Here is a 22,415-nt window from a genome sequence, read left to right on the forward strand (position 1 = left end):
GCCTAGCCTTCCAGTGTCACCACACTGAGGCGGGGGGGGGGGGGGGGCGGGGGTGGGGGCTGGCCTGGGGCCTGGCTCCCCGGCAAAGTTTTGCCCACAGGCATCAGCATGTCTCAATGTCCAGAATCTCCCCCAAGAAAACCCAGCCAGAAGGGGATAGTTAGGACCCAGGGGTGCAAGGCTGGTCCATCCCAGCACTCACTATGGCATCTTGGAAATGACCTTGCCCTTATCACATCAAGAGGAGCTTGGGGGGGGGTCTCTGTGAAGATCTGAAGATCCAAGTGGGCCCTGAGTGATAAAGCCCACTAGACTTCCCTATGTCTCTCCCCCACACCTACAATGCAGGCTTCTCAGGCTGCTCTACTGAGGGTCTTCTCGAGGCCCAGAGCAAAGACAGGTCCTTAAACGGCACCCCATGTATGCCCAGTCCACTGGGTGGCGGGGGGAGGCAGGGATGGTCCTGATAGAGGCCCAAGGGCTTCAAAACCACCAGTCCTCAGGGCTTATTCTGCCTTCAGCTCCTCAAAATGTGAGTCCTGTCCACCCATACTACTCCCAGGTCTCTACACAGCTGGAGTGCAAGCCCTCGTTCAGGCAGTTGGAATCTTCCAGACAGGACCACTTTGTCTTATAAGATGACAAAAGCTATGTCACTCCCAGAGGGGCTCCTCCTGAAGTTGCCCCATCCATTCCTGGACTCTTTCCGAGTCAGCACCACAACCCTGTGACAGAGGCCCCAGGACTGTGTTTTCCGATGTAAGACACTGAGGGACCGAGAGGAAGAGACTTGCTGAGCGCCACCCAGCTGGTCAGCCCCAACCACAACTGTCTGCTAAAGAGGCAGGGCCCCAGAGACCAGAACAAATATCCAGCCCTCTGGCCTCACCAGGGTGCTCTGGGGCCTCATCTGCCAGTTTTGCAGAGGGAGAGAGGATAGAGGAGTAAGTGCCCTGGCCAAGGAAGCAGCAACCCTTCTGGATTCCAGGGGACTTGGGCGACTTGGTGTCGTTTCTCCAAACAACGCCTTCCGCTCCTGAGCTGAGAGCGCGAGACTCCAGGGCGGAATCTAGAGACGTCCGAAGAGTCTAGTCGGCATCTTTTGAGTCAGGAGTCTCTAGGAGCCCGCTTCGGCCAGCGCCGCCGGCTGGCTGGCTTTGTCCCCAGTACTCCCGCCCCAACTAAAGGCCCCGAAGAGAACAAGGGGTTGGGGGCGTTTCCGCTTCGGCCTCCCAACAGGCGGGACCCTGAGGAAAGACGGCGGGGCCCGCCTTCCGGCGGCCGCTACAGGAACCCCGAGCTCCTGAATACTGAGCAGAGGAACAAACCGCGCACCCGCCCGCCTCCGGGAGTCCCCAGAAGCCCCCAGGACCCTCCGCCGGAGTCCCTCCCGAAGGGCTGCCCGGCCTTAGGGCTCTGGGGCCCTGGCGAGCCCCACCACGGCGCTCCCCGCGAGGAGCGGCGCCCGGGACGACTCGGGAGCGGTACCCTGGAACTTGGTCCGTCGGTCCGTCGCCCAGGCTCGCGTGTGCCGCCGAGAGAGCTACACGCCCGGCGCTCCTCCCGCTCGGGCTCACCTACCGTGCACCAGTCTCCGCATGTCCTGGTATCGAGCCCACAGGTGTGCGCTGGGCTCGGCGCCGCCGGCGGGCGCCGAGCGCGGGGCGCCGGGGCAGTGGGCGCCGGGACCCGGAGGGCCGCAACCAGGACAGGAGGGCGAGGACGAGGCGGCTCGCGGGCCGCCGTGCTCTCGGCGCGGCAGGCAGCGCCGAGCGGCCGCCCGCAGCCCCACACCCGCCATGCCCGCTGCGCGCTGCCCGCGCTGCCCTCAGCCCTCCGGCCCGTCCGCCGCCCTCCTACGGCGCGCCCGCCACCGTGGCCGCGTGCTCCTTACAGCGGCCGGCCAATGGGCGCGGCGCGCGGAGCCCGACCGCCAATGGGAGCGTCCCTATGTCCGGGGGGCGGGAGGTCCCGGACGGGGCGGGGCGGGCTCCCCGACCCCCTCCCCCAGTCTCCGGAGTGGCCCAGGAGGACTCTGCGCCCCCCTTCGGAAGCTACGGTGGCGATGGCGGCTCCTTCTTTCGTCCCATAGGGAGGCTGGCGGGCCTAAGAAAGGCCGTCCCCGCGAGGCTCCGGACGGCCAGGGCTCGGAGGGGAGAGGGCCAGAGCGCGGCGGGTCCACCCCGGCCCCCCGGTCCTCTGTCTCCCCCTCTGCTCCCGGGGCCTCCCGCCCCTTCCCCCACCTCCTGTCCTTCTGACCTCAGATCCTCTGCCCCTTCCCCCAGTCCTGCAGCGGGGGTCCTGTTCCCCGCCCCTAGCCCCTGCCGGTTCTGCCCGCGGACCAGAGACCGGCCCGTTTCACTCACGTCTCTGGCGGATAGAGTCCTTCCCGCGCGCTCCCCGCTGCCAGCCCCACGCTGCGTGAGACCTCGGGACCGCAGCGCAGCCGACGACCGCTGACGCAGACGTCGCTCCCTCTTTGTGCCTTATACAGATGACCTCTGTTAACTTGGAGCGAGGTGGTGGGCCAGGGGTCACTGTGCTTGCCTGGTTCCTACCTCAGCAAATGGCCGCACCGAACCGCTCCATTCCTCGCTTCCCCACGCGGGACTCTCTAGCTCTTCTAGCAATATCACCAGGATTTACAACGAAATTCCTCTTTCCTGCTGGGAACCACTCTCCACCCGCGTGTATTCCACACAGATCCTTTTTCTAAGTCCACATGCGCATGTGCTCTGGGCCTTCAGTAGGCTGACCCTGCACCCGTGGGCCTTGTCGGTGGAGAGCTGGCTAGCTAGACACTGTTTCCGTGGGATGCTCCCCGCGGTGTCCTCGCCGGGTCTAAGGGTGTACATTCCAATATTCACTGCACCTTGGCTGAGGACCTACAGTGTGCCAGCTCCTGGGCCAAGTGCTGGCACAGGATGGAGGCCATAGGTGGGCCCGTGGGTGGGCGGCTGCCCTCCCCACTCCCAGGGTCCCAGTGAGCTAAGTGTGCGCTGGGGGCTTAGCCATATGTAAGCCTCGTCTGAGCGGGAGATGGGTGCTCTGTGGTGTCCAGCCCGCAGAGCCACCAAGAGAAGCCAGAGTGAGCACCAAGCCAGTTGTGTGTGCATGGTTGGGTGGGGTTGGCTCCGGGAGAAGGCAGGTTATCCAGGTTATCCAAGCTGTAGCTTGGGCCTGGCAGCTCAGCGGCGGACCCTACTACCCTTTTCAGAGGCGCTGCTTGATCTCTCTTCTTTTTGTACATTTTGTGTCCACGTTACCAAACTCTCTTATTGGTTCTAAGCTTTCATTTGACTTTCTTAGATTGTCTAATAGTCCGGGAATAACGGGAAGTGCCCCATACAGGATAGCTTTTCTTAATTTTATGGTGGTTTGTCTCAGATGCTTACTTAGACTTTTCTTGTGATAATGACAGTTAGCTTTCAACAATGCACCTTATTTTTAGAAGCCTAGGCATCAGTCTCGATCTCGAAATAAATGAAAGGCGTTGTGTAATTGCATTTTAGAGCATGGCGCACTACCCGTTTAGTAGTCCATCATAGAGGGTCATCACTTCTACTAGGACTTTAAGAAAAAAGATGGCGGTGGCAGAGTAGGGGGCGCGTCCGCCAACTCCGAATACCAGCTTGCACAGGGGAGGCCGGGAGGCGGGGCCGGACCGACGCCACGTGGGAGGCCCCGCCCCTTGGCCCGCCCTGCCTCTGGAGCAGAGGAGTCTGCTCCAGCTGGTTTAGGCCTCACAGAGCACGCGCACTCCGCCGCATTCTGATTGGCGGACCCACGCAGCCCACCGCACTCAGATTGGTGGAGCCGCTCCACATTCTGGGTCCCGAGCTCAGCGCTGCTCCTTACCCGTTCCGCTCCTCACCTCCTAGGAGGTGGCCCAGGGCCGGGATCGCACGGCTACCTGGCCGCCGGACTCAGCAAGGACGGGCAGGACGGCTTCGGCTTCGGCTTCATCCGGGAGCTCCAGTCCAGGAACTGGGACAGCTCCCGTCGCTCTTCGTTCCGCCGTACCCTTCTCCACGACAGCGGTCCGGCATGTTTTCCAGGGCCCAGGTGAGGCGGGTTCTGCAGCGGGTGCCCGGGAAGCAGCGACTCGGCGTCTACAGGTTCCTGCCCTTCTTTTTTGTCCTGGGAGGAACGATGGAGTGGATCATGATTAAAGTGCGCGTGGGCCAGGAGACCTTCTGTAAGTGGGGGTGCAGCAGCCTCTGTTTCATTTCAGGCAGGCGGGAGGCGGCGAGGGAGCCGTTTTCCTGGGGGCTGTTCTCAGCTTGTAGACCTCTCATTCCGCTCAGCGCTGAGGTGCTTTTACCCTGGTCAGAAGGGCGAGTGCGGTTCCCTTCGTTGGGCGGTGGAGATCCGCCTGGGCTCTCCTGTAAGCGGGGCGACAAAGGCACATTGGTATCCGATCTTGAGACCTTCCCTGCACTTTGAGAGGAGGGCACGTGACTCCACTCAGGACGCCCTCCTTTCAAGCCTGCCCTTCGGCCATGCCGGTGACACTTTTCGGGCCTAAGGAATAGACTTCTCACAGCACCTAGAGGCGGGTGGGATCTTGAGGACTCATGGAAGTTCCTAACTGGCCAGTCCAAACCCTAGAGGGAACTTGGTTGGCCCGGCTTAGCTAAATACTACTGTCTTTACTGGCCAGAGTCATTGGTACCAATGCCCAGCACTACAAAAAGTGTGTCTGGCATTGCTTTGCTGAGCACTAGCCTGGATAGGCTAGTTCCTCTTCCAGGAAGACTTCCCTAACCCCTAGGCCCTTTCTGCTTTCTCCCTCTCCAGAAACACAATCACTTGTGAATCACCAACCCTCATTTTTTAAAAAAAAGTGCTTTCTAAAGATATTTAATCCTACTGTGTTCACCCATTCCTTCATATTTAATGAGCACTGATGAGAGGATATAAGGTGGAGGGCCCCCACACCAGAAGAGCACTAATGGGAGACACAGATCATACAGTTACTATTAAGTGTGATCACTGCTGTGGGGGGAAAGTTGGGGGAGCATGGGAGTCCTGGGTGGGGCACCTGAATTGGACTAGGTGGTGCAAGGAAGGCTTCCTGGAGGAGTTACCATGTCAGGTAGGGTCCGAAGATTGAGTAGGTGTCAGCCAGATGAGGGAAAGCTTTATGGACTTGAAAGTGTCTTCTGCCAATGGTAAGAGCAAACCTTGGGGCCTCGGTGTGAAAGTATGCTGCTGTTTCAGGGACTGAAGCAGGTGAGCAGAGTGAGGGATGACGTGGTTAGAAAGGTGCCTGGGCAGGACCACAAAAGGACTGAAGAACCAACAGTGTATCCCACAGGGCTGAAGAGTTTTAAGCCGCAGCTGGTGAACATATGTGGAGAATGCTTTCTTGTGGAGGGCGGATTGACAGGAACACTTAGGCTGTGTGGTTGTCCAGATTTGAGATGGTGGCCTGGACTAGGGTGAGATGCCAAGAAGTGGGCGGAGTTGAGAGACACCCCAGAGGTAGTACTGACAAGGGCTTGGTGATTGACTGGACTCAGGAAATGAGGAGTGGCGGCTTCTGGTAGGGCAGCTGGGGCAGGGGGAACACAGGCAGGACAGTCCTGGGCTCCATTTTGGACGTGCTGAGGGGGGAGATGGTTATACAGAACTGAAGCTCAGAAGGCAGATCTGGGCCTCAGATCTAGGTTTGTGGGTCATTCACAAGCTGATTGTGATGAAAGTCAGAGTTTAAACCCCAACATTTTAAGGGTGACTGAGAGTGACCAGAGAGGCAAGAAGGGAAACATGAAGGGCTTGTTATCACAGAAGACAGGAGGTTCAGGAAGTTCAACTAAGTGAATGGGAGGTAAGCCCCCTCTCCCCTACCAGGAGAGACTTGAAATATGCAAATACTGATCAGGAAAGAGAGGGTGGAGGGAGGCTGGAGATACCTTGGCCCTTGAGAAGGTGGGAGAGGATGGGACCAGAGCAGGGCAAGGAGTAGCCCTTGGAAGTCAGCTGGAAGAGTTCTTTACTGATGACTTTTCTCTGCGAAGAAAGTTCACGGCCATTTCGGGGTGGGTAAAGTAGGGTCGGTAAAGTAGGGTCAGGGCCATGGCTGAAGAAACAGGACTGCCAGGCATCACAGTGGACCCAGTTAGATGCAACAGTTGGGCCCACAGTGCAAAGCAAGCAGAATGAGGCATGGAGAAGTAAGTTGGATTAATCTGTAGTTTGGGTTTTGAAGGTATATCAAGAAGTTGATATTGATGAGAGGGAATTTCAGCTGATCTGGGCAGGAAGAGAGGACAAGGGCCTGAGGAAGTTGGTGAAGGTCCAAGGACAGAAAGGTAGTAGAGGTTGTGGTCAGAGCAGAATGAACTTATTGCTTCAGAGGAACACTGCAAGCAGATGGTAGAAGTTGAGAAGTAAGGAAGATGAAGGGGGCTGGTGCTTCATCTCTGTTGGGGGTGGTGTTGCCTGGGAAGATGGCACAGGACAGGGTCAAGGAACCTGAGCTAGATGCCAGCATTTTCAGAGACTGAAGGGGAGTGATGGACAGCAGGTGCCAGTGCAGAGAAGATGGTGGCAAATGGCACAGGACCCAGAGGAAGAAGGTGGAGAATCAGTAGTAGTCTGGAAAAGCAGCAGCTGAGAACAAGGAGACTGCCCTCATCTCCCAGCCCTCAGTTCCTGGGTGTGGCAGAGGGAGCAGCAGAGAGCTATAGGGCCAGAAGTGCCTCTGCAGGGCCAGTTAAGAAGGATGATTTCAGAGAGAAGTGAAATTGCTAAGGGCTGTGCTGGGACATGACACTATCTTTGAAGACACTGACTCTGACCCTGCTATTGATATTGAGAGCTCCTTTAACACAGTGCTCATTTAAATCAAATCTTGTTTTAAGTTTATTCTGGCATTGAGTTAAGCCTTAATGTTGATATTCAGGTGACAGATCTAGACTATTGGTTAAATTACTCAGATATGTATTTTTAATTCCTTAGTCTCTTGAAAATCTAAATAAAATCTTTGTTTGATACAGACGATGTCTACCGTAGAAAAGCCTCAGAAAGGCAGTATCAGAGAAGGCTGGAAGATGCATCAGAGACTGAACTTCAGCAGTCAATAAAGTGAATATGAAACTTTACTACTGGTTTCAACTCCTTTAAAGATGTACTTTTCGGGTCTCTTGTTCTTACATAGAACTGCCTTTACAAAGAACTTTTATAGTTTTCCTGTCTCTGCTTGAATACTTCCCAAGTCACTGATGGACAGCACTTGTGGGAAAATTATTTCCTACTAAAACACACCTACCCATTGAATCTAGCCCATGAAACATTTCTAAACAATTCAAGGATCAATCAGGATGCTTTTCAGTGTAGCCTGAATTGTTTGTGAAGTCCTTTGTTTTAGGCAACAAGCGATAACCTTATTTAGTTTTTTGCAGAATTCAGACTTACTATGAATAAAAGTTATCTACTGTAGGATCATTTAAACGAGGATTATTATGCAGACTACATTTCTGCTAGCTACCAATTTGTAAACATTTTGTTAGAATGTGACCGTACGTTATTCATGTTAAGTGCTCTTGTGAACACAGACAACCCCTTTCCTTGCTTGGCTCCACTAACATACAAGGGCTGGACCTCCATGAGGACTGGGGAGCGACACGTTTCACTCCCCTCTGAGATGAAGATGTTGCTTTCATCCAGCTGCTAAAGATAAAGACACTGCTCCTTCCCAAAGAAAGTGAATCTTCACAGCATAAAGCAACCATAGACTTGAGCTAAATCAGAGGCTCAGTCTATAGGGAGAGATTTTCCAATCTGACCCAGAATAAGTTTGGATCAGTTGGTAGAAAAAGCAAAGGCATCTTTCCATGTTTGGATAACCATATCCAACATCTTTTCAAACAAGAAAATATATACATATTAAAGAAGACTAAGTTTCAAAATCGTTTCTAACTGTTGCTCATGAACACAGAAGCAGATGCTTAAGGCCACAGGGTATCCTCAAGTTAATGATATCTGCCACAAATTGTTCTAAGGGATTTTTTTTTTTTCTAATTTAAGTCAGTCCATTTATGTTAGAACCAATCCAGTATAATTAAGGAGCCACTGACTACTCAGATCTCATTAAAGCACTAATGAGTCACTGCTCAGAGGTGGCTTGAGTATGAAGACCAGTGATGACCAACAGCACCAGGGAGAAGAAGGTAGTCCTCATGTGCGCTTTTGTTACCTCAGGCATTCCTGGTGACCCTAAACCTCATAGTTACTTTTAGTGACTAGACTGCTGCATAATGAATTTAAATTGTGGCCTTAACTCCCATTTGTTCCCCCAACCTGTTTTAGAAGTTTAATATTTTGTACCTATGTAAAGAGCATATGTAACATACATACCTTTTACAAAGAATAGTTGTAAATGCTAATAAAACCATCAGCTAACTTCTGTTGTCTGCTGTGGTTTCCTTCCCTGGCCTATCCTGCTGCCTCCATCCCAGGGAGAATCTCTAGTCTGAAATTTGTGCTAAACTTCCCTAGAGTTTTCTTCATCTTTCTAAAATATATGTATTGGAGTGCCAATTTATTTAAGACAATGAAGCTTTGAAGACAACACAACAATGTCTGACTTCAAGGCAAGTAGACTAGCAAAGCAATTAAAATTGAAGATACTTTCAAAGCATATTAATTTGGATGCTACAGAACTAATTTTTGTTAACCAAGGTGCAAGCTTTTTAACCTTGCCTCAATTTTTTAACAGTTCTACTAAGGAATATAACTCTATCCCACTTATCAGATACTAGGATTATTTAAGGGAACTTAAATAATTTAAACAGCAATGCTCTCATATGCTGCTTACAGAACTGCAGTGCCCCCTACTGTGAACTACAAGGCAAACAATTTAATAACTTGCATTTCAAAAACCACAATACTTCAGAATGACAAAAATCTAATTAGCATTTATTGCTAGAAGTCTACCTCCACTGGGGTGTTAGACAAAGAACATGGGCCTTGGAGCTTCATTTTATCATCTGAATGGATAGGGAAAGTATTGGGTTGACCAAAAAGTTCATTCGGTTTTTCCCGTAAGATGGCTCTAGTAGCGCTTAGCCGTCTTTAACTTCATTCGAAACAATTTTGCTAGACTGTATTGTGACAGGTCTCATATCAGCGTGCGTTAAAAAAAAAAAATCAAAATTGGTGAATTTTTGTGCAGCCATTTTAATATTGACGATGGAAGCAACATTTTCCGCGTATTATGCTTTATTTTTTTTAACATAAATTTTATTTATTTTTGGCTGCGTTGGGTCTTTGTTGCTGCGCGCGGGCTCTCTCTAGCTGTGGACAGTGGGGGCTACTCTTCGTTGCGATGTGAGGGCTTCTCCTTGCAGTGGCTTCTCTTGTTGCAGAGCACGGGCTCTAGGCGCATGGGCTTCAGTTAGTTGTGGCTCATGGGCTCTAGAGCACAGGCTCAGTAGTTGTGGTGCACGGGCTTAGTTGCCCCGAGGCATGTGGGATCTTCCCGGAGCAGGAATAGAACCTGTGTCCCCTGCATTGGCAGGTGGATTCCCAACCACTGCGCCACCAGGGAAGTCCCTGTGCTTTATTATTTCAAGGAAGGTAAAAACGCAACTGAAACACATAAAAAGATTTGTGCAGTGTATGGAGAAGGTGCTGTGACTGATCGAACATGTCAAAAGCGGTTAGTGAAGTTTTGTGCTGGAGATTTCCCGCTGGACAATGCTCCACGGTCAGGTAGACCTACTGAAGTTGATAGTGATCAAATCGAGACACTGAGAACAATCAACGTTATACCATGCGTGAGAGAGCCGACATACTCAAAAATATCCAAATCAAGCATTGAAAATCACCGCTTGGTTATGTTAATTGCTTTGATGTTTGGGTTCCATAATTTAAGTGAAAAAAGCCTTCTTGACTGTATTTCCGCATGCAATTCTCTACTTAAACGTAACGAGAACATTCTATTTTTAAAACAAATTGTGACAGGCGATGAAAAGTGGATACTGTACTATAATGTGGAACAGAAGAGATCGTGGGGCAAGCTAAATGAACCACCACCAACCAACCAAAGGCCGGTCTTCATCCAAAGAAGGTGATGTTGTATATACGGTGGGATTGGGAGGGAGTCCTCTATTATGAGCTCCTTCCAGAAAACAAAACGATTAATTCCAACAAGTACTGCTCCCAGTTAGACCAACGGAAAGCAGCCCTCGACGAAAAGCATCCGGAATTAGTCAACAGAAAACGCATAATCTTCCATCAGGATGACGCAAGACCGCACGTTTCAATGACCAGGCAAAAAACTGTTATAGCTTGGCTGGGAAATTCTAATTCATCCGTCGTATTCACCAGATATTGCACCTGCGTATTTCCATTTATTTCGGTCTTTACAAAATTCTCTTCATGGAAAAAATGCCAATTCTCTGCAAGACTGTAAAAGGCACCTGGAACAGTTCTTTGCTCAAAAAGATAAAAAGTTTTGGGAAGATGGAATTATGAAGTTGCCTGAAAAATGGCAGAGTGTGAATATGTTGTTCAATAAAGTTCTTGGTGAAAATGAAAAATGTCTTTTATTTTTACTTAAAAACTCAAGGAACTTTTTGGCCAACCCAATACCTAAGCACAGAGTAAATACTCAATAAGGAAGGGCTATCTTTGTTCATCTAGTAGTCCTCTTTTGGAAATTTTGCCTACGTCTCTGAAGTTATAACTCAATCAAATTAATCTCTTTTAGAAGTTTGGATCTCTCACACTGAGTTACTTCTCTTAAAAAAATATATACGCTTGGACCATGGTGTTTTCCAAAACAACTTCTCTGCTAGTAAAGCAGCATCAGTTCTTAGTTTTCACACACGTGTATTAAATTTGGAATTTCTTGACACACTTTTATGTATAATCCACAAGACGTGCATTCCACATCTATCTGGGGGATAGAAATAGTCTATTAATTTGTTCAGGTATGAACTTTCATTCAGCTGACCTCGCACACTTCCAAATGCAAAAGGAACAGAGTAATACTTAGCACTATTGCTCAGAGTGTTCAGCTGGAATGTTTAACTATACATCAACGATCATTCAAAATATGTTTATGAGCAGAGATGGAAGTACAGCCCTAAACTCTTAGGAGAACAGAACCACAGGGATTTGCAAAGTGATATTAGAGGAAAACAGTTGGTTGATTTTACCAACACCTTCTATTAAAAGTGTTGTCATGTTTTAAGAGATTATAAGCATGATAAAAACATACCCGGGCCACTTCTCTCTTCTGGCCACACACAGCTATTTGAAATGGATTACACTGATTTATGATACAGGACATGCTTGCCTTACCTCCCATCATCAGTAACAACTCCCTCTGCAATTTTAACTTCAACCTGCATTTCTGCCCATGCTGAAGACATGTTAGGAATCCTTGACTGCCAGTCTGAGAGGCTTGGCACGGGCAAGTAAGGCTGCAGTGTGACTACATTCAGCTTCTGTGTTAATGCAGCCTAAGCCTTGGATCAGTCTGGACACTGACTTTTGCCTCTCCCCAAGGAGCTCTCTTCCTTTAAATTGGCAGCCATATCCCTGTCAACATAAAATCAAGGCTTGCAGAAATTAAACCTACTTGAAACTAACATCTGACACAGCTTTAACAAAACAACCAAACCTGGTTAATCCAAATCACTTTGCAAACTCCATTTTTATTTGGATTAAAAAGCTTTAGATGAACAAAGATATGATACATACATATTATAAGACTAGTTATCACTTAAACCTCTTTTGATACAGAAATTAGAATAAACCAAGTTTTAATCAAGTCTGAAAATGTTTAAGTTCAAAAATCAACACCACCAATTTGGAGATTTTACACAAAGAAGAGTCCCCTCTTAATTCTTCCTCATAGGAAGAAAAGGGTGGGTTCAAAAACAAAGTAATTCAAGGCCTTTTAAATCAGTTGGCTGACATACTATTTTAAACCTATAGGTCTTTTTCCGCACATAAACAAAATTCTTTTCCACATGAACTTACATTTTGAAAACATTTAGGCCATTATACTTTCTAAGCCATATCACTACAGTTCCTAAAACTCATGGGAAAAAAAGATGTATAGTTCACATGTACCTTTTAAAGTCAGGGCTTTTTTTTTTTTTTTCTTTTCTTTTTTGGAAGATGGCTGACCTCAAATCTTATATCCTAAAATATTAATTGACATTCTCCAAGTTAATATACAGAAAGACATGATTCTAAAATAAATACATAGAGCTTTTTTTTTTTTTAAAGGTAATTAGGGCCTGCCTAATGGCCCCCTGGCCCGGCTCTGCACTGCCTTAGGGAAGCCCCTGGCTGGATCTGTGGTTCCTACAGCACCTCCAGACACTGAGAAGGAGCCTGGAGGAGGAGTGCTCTGGCTTCTAATGCCCCACATAGACCACAGTGAAGAGTTTTTAGAGTCTTCCCAAAGAAGTCTCTTCCAGACCTTAAAAAGGGAAATAAGACGGGTGCATGAAATAAATAAATAACTTAACCAAAATTAAATTTCAGGTTCTTTGGTGTAATTCAAGGATGTCTAGAAATAAAATAATCTGATTGTATTATACAGTCCATGATGATTCAATGGCCCAAATAACCAAGAACTGAAGATTTCTTTATCTGATTCAGTTTAACAATAAGGTACTGACATAGTACTGCAAAACATTTTTTAAAATTCAGAACTGTTTAAAATACTTGATGCAAATTGAGATCCAGTGGTTGACTTATAGGCAATTAAGTTATAAGGACCTCCTGTAATTAAAGTATCTAGATACAAGAGACTTTTTTCCATTCTAAACTCTTCTGTCCCCATGATTTACTAAGAATGGTAATTAAATATCCAGGTATTGACTCATACCAGATTAAAAGAAAAAAGTATCCTCTGAGAGTCACTCTCAATTTACAAACAGCAGTGGAAGCTCCACCACAATGGCAACCACCTTGTTACAATAAAGCAGGTTTCAAAAACGCTGAGTGAAATACTGTACCATGTTTGATGCTTTCCACTTGTCTGAGCATTATATACTGCCTCCAAATGTTTTTTTCCAGAGTCATATAAGAGAGACAGGGTCATCAAACCTAAGTGTTTGGGATCTGTAATGGTCTTTTTAGTGAGCATTTTCTTAAATTATGATTTCCTTCTCCTGAAATTCAAAAGCACAAGCTGAATTTTAAAATTATTTTATAAAGTCTTAAATTTCTGGTTGAGAATTACAACCTTGAAACTTAGGAGAAAAAGAAAAAAAAAAAGCCAGATCTGATGAGGAAATAAAGAATACTAAAACATACTTGCATATGCAGGCAATCCAGCCTTTTACAATTATGCTTCTGACACAGCCCATATCTGGTTAATGCACTCCCTTCCCTAAGTTAGGTTAGGTGTTATGTTTAAAAATAAATCACCTCCAGCACACCTCAATACTTTCTTCAAGATGAACTTCAATAATTTGCAATGTAGAGATTTAAAGTTTTAAATCACCTAACATGTATAGGCATAAATTGTGAATTCATTACAAAAAGATCAAAAGTACCCTTAAACTTACCTGCCAAGACTAAATATAATTCAGGGTTGTGCACATGTTCTGCAAAAATAACTGACACCATAGATGTCTAACTCAGCACAAGAAAAAGTGCTTTCTCCCTCCAGGCGTCCGGGAGCTGCATTAGCTGCAGAAGAGTGCACAGTGCTGACTTCAGATTTCTGAGTTACTAGAGCAAATGTGCCATGTCTGCCAAACATCTACAATCCAACTAACAACCTTTCACTCTACCTGGAAGAAACAGTTCTTGCAAAAGTGGCATAAGATATTTAGGCACGTGAAACAGACACAAGTACACTCCCCTCTCTAAGATGTAAACTAGGGCCAACTTCACATTTCACTGACAACTTAAACTAATCTGTAAACTCTTGTGTGTGTTTTTTTTCGTTTTGTTTGTTATTTAAAAAAAACAAAAACAAGAAACCAACCAAAAAAAACAAGAAACAGAAACCCCAAGCCAAGACAAAAAACCTTTGATGGTTTCAGCTCTATGGCAACAAGTAAAAAGATAAAACTCCAAGTCTAAATACAACCAATTATGAAACTGGTTTTAAACGAAGGAAACATATGCAAAAAAAAAATCTTTGTGTATTTGATAAAGTCAACTTAATATAACAAAAACAAATTGAAATAGCTTATTAAAAGTGTCCTTATATAAAAATGGCCTTGTGATGTACAATAAAATGCAATAAAAATGATCATCCTTTGTTCCTCCCCCCACCCCCAGTAACTAAAATGGCTACTGTTCCACAAAACTCTTTATGCTTCTATAAAAGAATCGTAATTGATGTGATTAAAGGTTTTCTAGATTGTATGCTTGGCGAATATTAAGGGTGTCTCGGAGCATCAGATCCCGAAGGCGCCAGAGGGCGTCTGCCATGGTGGTGTGGGCCCCTTTACTTTTCAGCCAGTGAGAGGGGAGTCGGCTCTCCTGTTCTTTTGACAAATGGACATCGCGTCTTCGGGCTGAAAATTAAAGTGCAGACAGAGAAATACAAATATCAGTCCTAAGGTCTGACAGATTAAAACATGAAACATTTATTATTTATTGAATATTATGAATTTTAGCTCTGCAGAATACTTCCAAGCAAATTTCTTACATTGTTTTATTAGGCATCTTGGTTTTTAGAAAACTATTTTACTTAGGTATGAGACTACCTAGCCAAGGATGTCTCGTTTTACACTTTGCAGTTTATAAATTATCTAATGTCTTTTTTTAAAAATTAATTTATTTTTGGCTGCATTGGGTCTTCGTTGCTGCGTGCGGACTTTCTCTAGTTGCGGTGAGTGGGGGCTACTCTTCGTTGCGGTGCGCGCGCTTCTCATTGTGGTGGCTTCTCTTGTTGTGGAGCATGGGCTCTAGGCACACAGGCTTCAGTAGTTGTGGCTCGCGGGCTCAGTAGTTGTGGCTCACGGGCTCTGGAGCACAGGCTCAGTAGTTGTGGCGCACGGGCTTAGCTGCTCCGCAGCATGTGGGATCTTCCCAGATCAGCGCTCGAACCCGTGTCTCCTGCATTGGCAGGCGGATTCTTAACCACTGTGCCACCAGTGAAGTCCTAGAAATTACCTAATTTCTAACAATTACTTCACAAAACAGCTGCACAAGATAACATAATTACTAGAATGGGAATATAAAAGTTGTACAAACACCTAAAAGATCTGATCATTAATATTTTATAGTTACTCCAATATTAACAAAAATTCCTAAAAAGGTAAATATGAAGAAAGGGAAAACCACCTACTACTCTTAAAGCAATCAAATGATCAAATTTGGCTTAGAAATGAAAAAGGAACAGAAACTTCCAAAGTTCTTTCCAGAAACTAGGCAAGTTATTTTAGTAAGTACTGAAAATATGCTGAGCCTGCTGAACTAAATGAATAAACTTGATAGGTTAATAGAAACATGTCTTCCAATATTATTTTTTTTTAAAAAATTGAGGTGAAATAATTTTTTTTTTTTTTTGCAGTACGCGGGCCTCTCACTGCTGTGGCCTCTCCCATTGCAGAGCACAGGCTCCTGACGCGCAGTCCCAGCGGTCATGGCTCATGGGCCCAGCCGCTCCGCGGCCTGTGGGATCTTCCCAGATCGGGGCATGAACCCGTGTCCCCTGTAATGGCAGGTGGACTCTCAACCACTGCGCCACCAGGGAAGCCCTGAAATAATTTTTAATTTACCCAAATCCATCTATGCTATCCCCAAATGTCTGAAAAATAACTGAAAAAATTCAGAATATACTTAAGAAGATGGCATAGATATTTCTGACAAAACTAAGCTTTGAAACTCAGCAAAAAAACATTTTCAGTATGTAACGTCAATATTCAAAGAAGCTCCAAACCCTTCTACTAAGTATACAATTTATTTTACTTATAAAGGCATACCTCAGGTTTGGTTCCAAATCACCACAATAAAGTGAGTTGCATGAATTTTTTGGTTACGTTTACACTATACTGTAGTCTATTAAGTATGCAATATAGCATCATGTCTAAAACAACAATGTACATACCTTAATTAAAAAAGACTACACTGCTAAAAAATATTAACCATCATCTGAACCCTCAGCAAGTCGTAATCTTTTTACAATGGTAATATCAAAGACTGTTGATCACAGATCACCAAAACAAATATAATAATGAAAAAGTTGGAAATATTGTGAAAATTACCAAAATGTGACACAGAAAAACGAAGTGAGCACATACTACTGTAAAAACGGTGCCGAAAGACTTGCTTGACACATTGCCACAAGCCTTCAATTTGTAAAAAATGCAGTATCTGAGAAGAGTAACAAAGCAAAGTGCAATAAAACAAGGTATGCCTGTATAAGAATCATGGATATTTATCCTGATATAATAGGTCCATAGCAGCGAGAGGACTTCGATAAAGCATGGATTTCGAAAAGGCTTCTTGAGGACTCTCCTTACCTGCTAGGGTCTGGTCCCACTTGCTAATGCTGTTGGACTCAGCACTAAGTCCTTCAATATATTTTAGGTAGGCCTCTGAGTGGAGAAGCCGTTGAGTCTTCGGTGGGGGAGCCACAAACATGGGTGTTGTTGGCTGCTGTATGACAGGGGGGCCGGGTGGATGTGGGCCAGGATATGGAGGTGGTGCCTGCTGCCCTGGAGGCCCCAAAACACCTACCTGAAAGAGCACAGACACATGGTGAGGGAAAAAAAATACTCAGTGCATGCTCTGAGAAAGAGGGTAACTTGAATTCTGTTGAGTCCTAGAAGATCCAACTTGGAGGCTCACCTGCTGTCCATATGGACTTCCACCTGGTGCTGGAGTCCCTACCATAGGGGCCACTCCTTGGTTCATCACACCTATAATTCAGAATTACAGGCACAATTAGAGGCTCTGGGTTGAGAAGACTGAAAACTACTGTCTGATAAAAAAGGCCATTTATAATGCAAGCCTATGATCTCTGCCCTGAGTCTTTGTGGATAGGAACCCTAAGCACCCAAAACAGGATGTAGCATTCATATAGAAAAAGCATGTTCTTTTGTTTTTTACGTACTTTAAATACAAAGCTAGGACAATCTGTCTGATGTACATTAATTATTCATGGCTTAGAAATAATTTGAACCCTGCATAAAATTCTAGTATTTCCCTAGGTAAGCTACAGTCAGAGTACAACTATATTTTCAAGCTATTTTTCTTTTGACAACAGTTTCCGGCAACTGAAGCCCGTGTTTAATTTCAGCAGTAATGGCATTGCAACCAGGCTCAGCTGTATGCAATGTGTTAGGACAGCAGGGACATAAGGGAAGAGGTTTGTGCAAGTGCACATTAAGTGACCTTTGTGGAGGCTGGAGGCACATTCTTGCTGTCCTCTCACAGGCCACCAGCACCTCTGGTTCTAACTGGAGTCACTAATGTTGGCAGAGAGGGGACACTGCCATTTGATAGACCAGCACACTGAAAAGGAATCATCTGGAAACAGAGCAGCCTTGGTGCTATCACTTCAAATGCAAAATGACAAAGGGAAAGAGAAAGATTCCATGGTCCTACTATATTTGGACTTTGTATAAACTTCCCTTGGTGACTCGTCACAAGCAATTTCTGTCACACAAGCAAGTTCTGTCTCATAGATCCTAGTTGATAATAACATGATGTCTTAAATTTAGCGTCTGGGGCTATTTTAATCTCAGGACCGTCCATTTCCTAGTCTCATAAAACAAAGCAATAGGTAAGGGACCCAGTTCATTAAAAACTTAACAAACTACAATCAAAACCCTGGTGAGCTACTGCTTAAACCTTAAACAAGTCCAGCTGGCTGCAGAGAAGGATCAACAGGAGCTAACTTCATATTCTATAGTTTCTCTGGATTCAAAATGTTGGTATTTTTAACCAGGCAGAACCAACCCACTACTCTAAGGTTCAGAATTGCTAAATACCACTTCCAAGAAGTATTAGACGTTTGTAAGAGAGAACACACTAAGTGAAAACAAGCTTTCTGTTTACAAAGCAGGGATTTTTATATTCCAAGAACCCAGAAGGGTACCTGAATCACAAGAATAGGATCTTAGTGATTATTTGTGAGTGAGTGAAGAGGTTGCAGTGGGTAAGTTGCTGCTCCAGCAACATATTATTAACCCCTGTCCCCCTAGGACACTCACCCACCTTAGATTTCACAACACAGTGGGCCCCCCTGAGCTGCCTGTATCAATCTCTGCAGGGCAGCACAAAAAAATCAGCAACCAACCCCCTATGTGCCCTCTGTTTACAAATGCCATGCCAGGGGGCAGCTGGTGAGAATGCAGGCTGAGTCACCAGAGGAGCTCACTGAATCTCCCTCTTCTCAAAGCCTGATCAGACATGCATGTGTAGATACTAAGAGGGGTTCTTCCCTGTCTCCTTATCATCAGGTGTGTTGTGCTTTCTTCAAATGCATTTAGAATCTGAAAAAGGGGCAAAGGGAGACATCTACCCCCCAATACCCGCCAGAAGACCAGCTACCTAGAGGGTACTGGCCTTCGGTGTGACCCCTGCTGAGTAGCACATGCACCTGGGAGTTAAGTCCAGCTTAGTCTCACTGCTCAGTCAGATACTCTTGCCAAGGGGAGAGGGCACAGAATTAAGGACAACTCCACCTGCCACAGGAACACACCCATTTTATGACTGACACCTGCTGCAAGAGCAACTCACACATAGTCCACCACTTCCATAATGAAGCACCCACGCCCACGAACATTTCCTACTCTGGGTGTGTCTAGATCAAATACTTCTGTGGAGTTATGGCCATTCTCTAAGCAATACTCACATCACAAAGAGTGTTACTGAAGGCTCTAGGCCAAGCCACCAGGTTAGCTCACCCTACATACTGCTGGGCACACCCTCTGAAGCTTTGTTTGGAACTCTTTATAGCCACGGGGTCGGTAGATCCAATGCTGTTGTAAGCAAATCTAAGAGTTTCTACATTTTGTCATCTGGGCCAGGCCTTTAGCTAATATTTTGGATAATGGATCAAATACTATTCCAAGTCATCTTAAGGTCACATTCCCTCCAAATAGATACCTAAGGGTCAGTTTTTTTGCATATGATGGCAATTAATATGGGAACTTGTGATTTTCCTTTCATAATAATCTTTCAAATTTGCTAGTTAATTGTAAAGGAAAACTGTACCTATTTCTGGTCTCCACTTATATGTTTCTATATGACATAACTTCTGAGCTTCTGTTGACAGACAAACCAGTGTCTCCAGGTAGCAAGTGGGCTATGCTGTTCTTTAAATGTTATGTCATCCTTCTTCGGGGACTCAGAAATAGAAAACTCGTTCAGGACAAATTCGTTCTCTCCCTCCTTTCTGTTCCTAGAAGGACTGACTGAAGGATTTCTAAAGAGTTCTACATTAGCGACTCTGTAATTCCCTTAGAGGGGAGGGGCTGCTTGAAAAGCAAAAGATGGAGCAGGGATTCTACACAGAAGACCCTTTGAGATAAGAATTGAACCAGAAGAAGAAATGTACTCAGGAGCAAAAAGTGCTTTTTATATCAACTGGCAATTTGGGAAACTTCATTCACTGATAAAGAGAGCAGAGCATGACCTCCTAGGCTGTGTTTGGCTTTCTGAGCACGTGTCAAATTGTTTGAGTGATTTTAGAGTATGCCTCCTGCCCCTTGATCTGCTGAGTCTAGTTTCTGTCATGTGTCCTGTGCTGCTGCTAGGCAGCCAGGTGCTCAAGGGCACAGGTGCTGAGCCACCTGCTCAATACACAGGACAGGTCCTACTGCTGACATCCCTGGGATTCTCAGTGAGGGAAGGCCTGCCCACATGGGCAGCAGGTACCTCCTGGAACAAATGGCTGAAGGAGGAAAAAGAGAATATGAAGATGAGATTAATGAGTGAATGAGGATGAAGTTCTTACCCGGTGGTGGTATGCCCGGGAGGCCGGGCACACCTGGCGGAAGATGGTGGGGTGGAGGCCCCCCGGGGTGAAGTGGCTGCATGCTGCCCATGCTAACAAGGCCATCAACTGGGCCCTGCAAAGGTGGAAGGCCTGGCGGATAGCCACCCATCATGCCTTGAAGGACACAACAAATTTCAGACATGCATCATTAACATGCAACATGAAGTAAGTAATAACAACCCCCCCCCATGCACTACTAATGAATAAAAGCACCCTTAGTACTGCATGATATAACGGCAATTAGTGCAATTATTTTGTTGCAATAATGAACAAAATATAAAGTTACAAATATGAAATACATTTCTGGATGAATTAGTACTTAGTACATTATTATTTGTAGTTATTTTCCCTGTGATAAATACGTTGCATGTTTTCAGTTAAATAATAATAAAGAGGAGTTCCAGTAACAGCCTTCCCAAGGTCATGATTATTGCAAGGTGTTCAGAGACCCGTTCTACCTACTGCGATTCTACTGAAGAGTATAAACCCCATCATTCCACTATGCCCACACTCATATGCCTATCACAGGGTACACATGAGGGGAAACTGGAATGGAGGAAAATGAGGCGCACAGCCCTGATCACAAAGCATGGTTCTCCAGCATGGGGGAGGCGGCAAGACTTTTTCAAGACTTCTATGTCCATTCCTCCTCCCTTTTAGCCCCACCACTGCTGGTAAGAATGGATCATGCTTGAGCTTGAGATGGGGAACAGCTAAGAGTCATCACAATGAATGATGTTTCATCTTTAGATATCAAAACATGGTAAAATAAAGATAAAACCTAACTCCCCACCCCAACCCCGGCCACCAGCCAACCTAAGCCCAGGTCACTCAGTAGCCTGCACGCAGATCTTAGGAGGAATGGCTGGAGAATCAGGCTCTGCTGACATGAGAAAAGGCCAATTGTCATCACTGTCCCCAAGCACACAAATGTCCTCACAAAGACCTTCAGTTAACAGGGAACATTTTAAATGAGGTAGAGAATTTCTGTGAACATAGGTTTTTATTCCTTTATTTTCAAAGTGCATCTTCACAACACAAAATACTTCCTGCTGGCTAGGGAAGAATTTCAAAAAACAAGTATTTTTGGCAAAAAGAGTGAAAGGAAGAAGATAATTTCAGAATGTCAAAGACTCACCTATCAAAAGAACTTTAAAGCCATATGACATTTTTTTAAGCAAGGAAAACAACTTGATTTTTCTGGGATTTGAAATGATCACAATGAACAAAACACAAGGCTCCCCACGAAATGCAATCACCTTTGGTCACAGCTTCTTGCACAAAGGGAGGGGTTGAGGAATTGGTGCAAAACCTCATTTTTATATAATACTCTTTGTAGAGGGGTTCTGGAAACAGTGCAAGACTCCCGGTTCTAAGAATTTTACTCTTTGATTTTCCCTGAAGAATTGTTTGAAAGGTATTTATTTATAAAGTTTAGTCTTTTGAAGCTATAAAATTACTGCAAGTTCTGAGATTGATTCAGCTTGCCTCATCGATCATATCTAAGCTAAGAAACTTACAATTACACAAACCAATAAAACAAATTTTAAATAATAATCACCTCTGTACATAAAATAGGATTATCAGTTTCATTTTCTTAAAATGAGAGTTCAGAGATAAAAACTACTTTTGAACAGACACCACCATCTTAAACATGAGGAGATCCAATGCTACCAAACTGTCTTTTAACCATACCACCAGACAGAGCTTTTAGGGATAAGCAGGTGGGAATTCAAGAACGTTAGGAGGCTTTGCTTTCAATTACAAAAGCCCATCTGAACGCAGCCTTCATGGGCTGTGGTTGAAGAAATTACTAAGAATCGAAAGACATGACACTTGTCTTCATTAAACTGTACTTTGGCATTTATTATCCCAGTCACATGTGTTCAAATGAGCTTCAATGCTTGTAAGCAAAGCTGGTCTCAGACAGCAACAAGGCTAAGACTTAGGCCCTATGCAACCTGTAAACCCATAAGAAATCACTCTCTTAAGCTGCAAAGTCCCCACTGTGGACCAAAGACTGCTTACTGTAGAGAATGCTTGCCCTGCACTCCCACAGCCCAGAAGCCTGGGCAGCAAAAGGTTTAATAATGGAGCAGGGGCTTTCTGGAAGGGGGCCACCCTCCTCACCCATCAGAGCTCTGTGATGTTATTCCCCAACAGGGAGCTAAAATGCTGCAGCTGCTGTTTTTCAGTGTTTTTAGCTGTTTGAATTGGTTTTGTTAATGTGTCCCTGGGCTTTTTAGTCAAGGGCACAGTGCTATAATATCACACATCAAATAGAACAAAAGAGAATGTCAATGAGGGAATTCTAACTTTCAAAGTCCCCATGTTCAAGGTCTGATTTCTAAAAACCTCTGGCACCCCATTAACCAAAATGGGCCATGGAATAGAGCAGGCGATTATGAGATTTGTTAGATCAACATCAGTTACACTGAAAGTACTGAAAGCCATGATTCAGATGTGCTTT

General features: G+C 45.5%; 3 protein-coding genes across 15 annotated transcripts in view; 1 reads left to right on the forward strand and 2 right to left on the reverse strand.

Moving 5' to 3' along the window:
• Nucleotides 1-3,924, reverse strand: part of NT5DC2 (5'-nucleotidase domain containing 2) — a 19,631-nt gene extending 15,707 nt beyond the window's left edge. For 2 of the 5 annotated variants that reach the window (XM_029244122.1, XM_029244123.1), the window contains exon 1: nucleotides 1,582-1,732. In XM_029244122.1, coding sequence (XP_029099955.1) covers nucleotides 1,582-1,600 — 19 coding nt within the window. In that variant the 5' untranslated portion in view covers nucleotides 1,601-1,732. Of the gene's footprint in view, nucleotides 1-1,581; nucleotides 1,909-2,366; nucleotides 2,376-3,874 lie in introns of those variants that run through there. The other 3 variants (XM_029244124.1, XM_029244125.1, XM_029244121.1) reach the window with 3 other exon arrangements.
• Nucleotides 3,790-7,106, forward strand: SMIM4 (small integral membrane protein 4). Its single transcript, XM_029244126.1, has 2 exons — nucleotides 3,790-4,198; nucleotides 7,005-7,106. The coding sequence occupies exons 1-2, from the start codon at nucleotides 4,048-4,050 to the stop codon at nucleotides 7,094-7,096; spliced, it is 243 nt and encodes an 80-aa protein (XP_029099959.1). The 5' UTR covers nucleotides 3,790-4,047; the 3' UTR covers nucleotides 7,097-7,106.
• Nucleotides 7,107-12,066: 4,960 nt separating this feature from the next.
• The window catches only part of PBRM1 (polybromo 1), a 101,279-nt gene continuing 90,930 nt past the window's right edge, over nucleotides 12,067-22,415 (reverse strand). For 2 of the 9 annotated variants that reach the window (XM_029244296.1, XM_029244290.1), the window contains 4 exons: nucleotides 19,904-20,059; nucleotides 16,789-16,859; nucleotides 16,461-16,677; nucleotides 12,067-14,507 (listed from right to left, as the gene is read on the reverse strand). In XM_029244296.1, coding sequence (XP_029100129.1) covers nucleotides 14,335-14,507; nucleotides 16,461-16,677; nucleotides 16,789-16,859; nucleotides 19,904-20,059 — 617 coding nt within the window. In that variant the 3' untranslated portion in view covers nucleotides 12,067-14,334. The remainder of the gene's footprint in view (nucleotides 14,508-16,460; nucleotides 16,678-16,788; nucleotides 16,860-19,903; nucleotides 20,060-22,415) is intronic. The other 7 variants (XM_029244295.1, XM_029244291.1, XM_029244293.1 and 4 more) reach the window with 4 other exon arrangements.

This window comes from Monodon monoceros, unplaced genomic scaffold (assembly GCF_005190385.1).
Source record: "Monodon monoceros isolate NGI ecotype Baffin Bay Population unplaced genomic scaffold, NGI_Narwhal_1 Super_Scaffold_3, whole genome shotgun sequence".
NCBI classification, from domain to species: domain Eukaryota; kingdom Metazoa; phylum Chordata; class Mammalia; order Artiodactyla; family Monodontidae; genus Monodon; species Monodon monoceros.